Raw genomic sequence first — 5,409 nt, forward strand, 5'->3', positions numbered from 1 at the left:
AGTGAAAAAAAACTTTTATTGATCACGTAAAGGTCCGTAATTAGTGAGAAAAGTGCGTAGTCACGCGATATCTCTCTATCCACCTGTCTGTTTGCGATTTAATTCCGAGAATCTTTGTAATAGAAAACTCTATTTTCACTCTTTACCTACACTTTCGCTCGACGCCCACATGGAAGGTGTTTAATATCAGTCTTATCATAAAGATAACATATTATGACTATTATGTTACAATAACACTGCGAGTCACTAAAATAAAAAATATATAATTAGGTAAAAAGGAAGTAAACGTAAAAGGTTTTAGCCACAAATGAGAGCAAATGAACAGTTTTCTAGTTCAAACCGTTCATCTCTAGGTATCTTTATTGAAAAGTTTTCTAATAAATGCAGTTTTTAAGTTGAAATCTACTTATTGCTATTAGTTAAAGTGAAGATGGACTTTATAGAACCGTCTTTTTATGTGCAATCTAACTTGCATTACCCGTTAGTTTTTAAAGCATGGCAGTATAAAAGGTGTAAAAGATGTAGGTAGACTAGTTGAACTGTTAAGAATCTCAACACTCAACTCTTTTCGGAACTCCTCTTACATGCTTTTGCTTACAACTATACACAAAGTCTTTCATGGCCATCTTTAGTTTCGGAATGATCCTCATTCTATAATTAAAAGTTTAGCAGCAAAACTTAGTTTTCTAATGAGCTTATATTTATTCTGCTTTTGAAATTATCATTTACTTGAATGTTTAAGATAACAATCAATCGCGTCAAAGGCTAAATTTTTCTAATTTTCTAAATTATACTCATATTTCCAACAGTAAAATAAGCATAGAACCACCAGTTCGGAGTCACAACCAGCAGAACACAGCTGAATGATTAAAATATCCTTTTTTTATTTTACACACTATCTTTATTTACTTACTTTTAATTTCTCATTAATTAAAACAAAATAAGGAACCGCGGTATTGGTTCGCCTTAAATACAGTTATTATTTTGTTCTATTCTCTTTCATTTGATTATGATAACATAAGCAGTTAAAACAGAACATTAGCATTAATTTCTTTGATTTTTCTTGTTTATTTTTTAAAAATGAACCTCTATGATGAGGTTTTTTATGGCTTTTGAAATGTTTTGAGGTGGTTGTTTTAACTGTGGGTATGTGTGTGACAGTTGGACCAGCAAGTAATCCAGGTGTTGCCTCGTGTGCCCACTGCTCTGCAAGAAGCCGTGCAGCGCCTGCTGGCGAGAGACCCTCACCCTCGGCCCACGACGCAGCTGCTGCCCCTCATAAAGTACTTCAAGTAAGTAACTATTATAAAAACCATATCCGTTTCTCCTAACAGTTAGAACATCTGAAAGTAAAGAATTTATAAGCTTTCTTATTCGTGTAAACTTCACATAATCAATAGTTAAAAGTGTAATGAAATGATGAAACAATTCCCAATATTATGTTTATAAATAGAACATTATTTATATCTGATTCAAACTGCATTAAACAGCACTATGCCTACTTATTTTAATAAACTAGCGGTTTTCCCCTGCGTTTGGTGTAACTTATTGGCTCGTATACCTACGACTGTAAACTCTATGTCTATTGACATAGTTTAATCAGAGGATTTTCTAACAATTTTCGTATTTTTTTATGAAAGCCGGGGTGAACATGAGCAAGCGATAGCCGCCATGCAATTTCTGGATGTGGTGACAATGAAAGATCCAAATCAGAAGGCAAACTTCTACCGAACTACTCTCATTGATGCTTTGCCATGCATACCAAAGGTAAGTTTACGTCCTACAACGTGCATTTTACAAAGCTTAATAAGATAACATGAAACTTTAAAAGGAACTTGACATAGCGGACGACGTTCCTTGAAATAATTAAATAATTCACATTTTTGTTTGCTTACTACGTTAATCTTTATTAATTATTAATTAGAACGTCGATTTCTTTATTCCGTATGCTTACATCCTAAGAGCTTTTGAGTCTTGCCAGGCTTAATTGCGCTAGTTTTCATACTTGAATCTCTTGTTCTCAACTCCCTGATATTTGTAGATAGTTCATATAGATTTTTCAGTATCCATGTTAAAAAATGAATAATCTTCTCACAAACGGAAGTTTTCCTACCGTTATTAATATCGGCCAAAAAACGTCTAAAATCGTGATTTTACTTACAACAGTATTTTATTGATTTGGATGCAATAAATGTTTTATGCGCTCCCATTATTTTTTTTCTATAAATTCTTAAGCCGAGTATTTTTTTCAGAAACTACGCTGGCAACATATTTGGCCTGCCCTACAAATGGAGGTCAGAACCGCTGAAGTTCTAGCCTCAGTCTTGCAGTCAGTGATGTGGCTAGTCAGGGAGTCCACCCAAGAAGAGTTTTCTTTCTACATCATGCCTACTTTAAAGTAAGTCTTTTTACATCCTTACGTTCTTATAATGAGAGATAGATAGATTGGACGCTCTGATGGCTAAGGCAACTTTTCAGCCAAGTGCGCAAAATGGGCCCATCGGGATGAGAAACCTGTAAAATAAATATGATGTTAAAATAATATAGGTACCTATATAATACGGTTTCACTGTTACCGCAACATTTATTCGAACCATTTGACTTTTCCAAGCTAGACCGGCTTTTCCGGATTGGCTACTTATTTACAGATTTCCATTCAATTTATTTTTCTATCCATACCTATGTTAGTACATTTTATTCGATTTTACGTTACCCGCGATTTCACCCGCATCGCGCGGAAATATGTATCATCTATTCCATTTTTCATTCGAATCCGATTAGATCTTAATCCGTAAATCTCCAAAGACCACGTTCTTATTTACAACTAGCTTTTACCCGCAGCTTCGCTTCCGTGAACTGACTACTCTACCCTATCCTACCCTACTCTACCCAACTCGCCCCCACTATACCCTATTTTTTTTCTTTTTAAGAACCTTCTCCTAACAATAACAAATACATCAGAAAAAGAATTGGCCAAATTGGTCCAGGCGTTCTTGAGTTATGCGCTTACCAACACATTTAGCGATTCATTTTTATATTATAGACTAGCTTTTGCCCGCGGCTTCGCTCCCGTCAACTGACTTCTCTACTTTACCCTATTTTTTTTTTCATAAGAACCTTCTCCTGACAATAACAAACACAACAAAAAAGAATTAGCCAAGTTGGTCCAGGCGTTGTTGAGTTATGCGCTTACCAACACATTTTGCGATTCATTTTTATATTATAGATAGATAATAAGGATATGAACAAAAACATAAAAACATCAGATTGAATTGCATTCATGTTTATTTTAGAATATTGCTGAATTCACCAAAGAGTATCCAAGCTTCGGTCACAATTTTGGAGAATTTGCATACAATTATGCAAAAGTGTACGCAAGCAGAAATTGACAATGAAATATTACCAGCGCTCTATCATGCCCTGGATAGCAACACCACGCAAATCCAGGTATATACGTATATTGTTTAATCATCTTTGTAGCTTATTTTTTACGATCGGACTTTTAAAATATTGTTTATTTATGTGTTGATGATTTGTAAAATGAAATCACCGTAATCTTAACTCACCCAATCTTGCTGTAGATGTCTACCAAAACTCAGTGTTTTTTATTAGGAATAAAATGTTATTTATTAATTACTCTCAATCAAATGTTAATTAAGTTCGTTTTCTCACAAAATATGAGAAATAATTCCCTGAAATAAATTGACTTAGAAACGTTGTATTTCAACTCGGGTGTTCATATTTTAACCTTAAAAAAATCTATTACCAGGCAGCGTCACTGATAGCCGTTCAAAACATCTGCGATGTTCTCGAGGACAGGATCCTTCACACCACAATCCTGAACAAAGTAAAAGCACTACTTGAGAGGAACCAAAGTGACGTAAAGATCATCAGCCTGATCCTCTGCTTCTTCGAAAAGATAATAGTGAGGCTCGAGCGGACCCACATTTTGGAGCAGGTGATTCCCACTCTGCTGGCTATGCGGCTCAGCGACCCCGATATCGTCAATCGTGTCGTTAGTGAGTATACTTGGACATGTCTTTAGTAGGATCAGATTTTATCTTAATATCTTTATTCAACACAAGCGTGAACAGCTCTGACGCCCGGCGAAGCCTCGCAATGCGATCTCTGCTCCTTTTGCGAACGTTTTTATATTTTCATTACATTCTTTCATCTAAAGCGAATACGATGTTTGCTGATTTTGTTTTATAAATGTTATTGTAATGTTTAGATGATTAAACCTACCTATTACAGAACTCTACAAGAACTTGCTCTTGGAAAGAAAATTTGGATTGAACACGAATGTGATGGCAACAAAAATGATACCGTCGCTTGCTCCACAAACTGTTAACCCGGCTCTGAACGTCGACCAGTTTACTAACTTGATGGAGGTATATGTTCAGAGACTTTAGACTTAACTCTCCTGTAGTGGTTGTAACACGATTGTAATGAGGTTGTGTTTGTCACGCGGTGGCGCCAGATCCTGTACGACATGCTGGAGAACATCGACCGGCAGCAGCGCTACAAGCTGAAGGCCGACAACCTCGCGCTGCCGAGCCCCGAGCGTCGCAAGCTTCGTCATCAAATGAGCACAGATAACATGAATGCACCACCTTTTAATATCCCTAACTTAAGGGTGGAGCAGCGTAAAACCTCTAGCGCCGAGGACATGGCCCGTAAAAACTCTATGACTGGGCCCCCTCCCGCAGCTAGTGCTAGCGGTAGTGTAGGCGGTTTCAAGAGTAAGCATGAGTTTCCAACCTGTAATGTAAAGACTCCGACTAGACAAAGAATTATACGGAAAATTTATTCAGGCACGGGGATCGGTCAGTGGTTCTTCGGCTCAAGCAATTCTACCAATAACGACAACAATTTCCTTCGCGTTTCAAGCGCTTTTCCAAATCGCCGCCTGTCGGATAACACTCTGATGACGCCCAAGATCCGCATCGCGCCGTCGTGCGCCTCGTCCCCCGGCGGCACCCCGGGGGGCACGTCCGGCCTGCCCACGCGCCGCCACTCCAGCATCGGGCCGCAGGAGCGCCGCGGCTCCGCCGTCAATCTGTCGCCGCCTACCGTAAGTCACATTTTGTCAGAACCCCTTTGCTTGCACGCTTGTATTTGACACTGATAATATTAATACCTAGTATGTACTACATACATAATACATGATTTGAATTCAGTAGCTTGGAACAGGGGTGCAGTAGTATAACGAAGCTGGTGGAGAAATGAAGGTGCGTGGTAATGAGGGTAGTGACAGTGGTTATTTTGGCAGGGCTACCAGTACAGGGGCAGAGGGGGCGGCTCAGGCTCGAGCCTGTCCGTGCCGTCAACGTCTCAATGCGTTGTAAGTGATGTCAAACTCGTACACGTACGCCTGCCTGGCTGCGTGTCCTCCCTGAACCCCCTTTT

General features: G+C 38.6%; 1 protein-coding gene across 1 annotated transcript; it reads left to right on the forward strand.

The window, feature by feature from the left end:
• The first annotated feature begins 1,654 nt into the window (after positions 1-1,654).
• LOC124645267 lies at positions 1,655-5,165 on the forward strand. The gene is made up of 7 exons (XM_047185064.1): positions 1,655-1,767; positions 2,253-2,398; positions 3,294-3,447; positions 3,770-4,019; positions 4,255-4,391; positions 4,481-4,742; positions 4,815-5,165. Exons 1-7 carry the CDS (start codon positions 1,672-1,674, stop codon positions 5,120-5,122), a joined length of 1,353 nt encoding a protein of 450 aa, XP_047041020.1. The 5' UTR covers positions 1,655-1,671; the 3' UTR covers positions 5,123-5,165.
• The last annotated feature ends 244 nt before the right edge of the window (positions 5,166-5,409 follow it).

This window comes from Helicoverpa zea, chromosome 31, assembly GCF_022581195.2.
Source record: "Helicoverpa zea isolate HzStark_Cry1AcR chromosome 31, ilHelZeax1.1, whole genome shotgun sequence".
In the NCBI taxonomy this organism is placed as follows: Eukaryota; Metazoa; Arthropoda; class Insecta; order Lepidoptera; family Noctuidae; genus Helicoverpa; species Helicoverpa zea.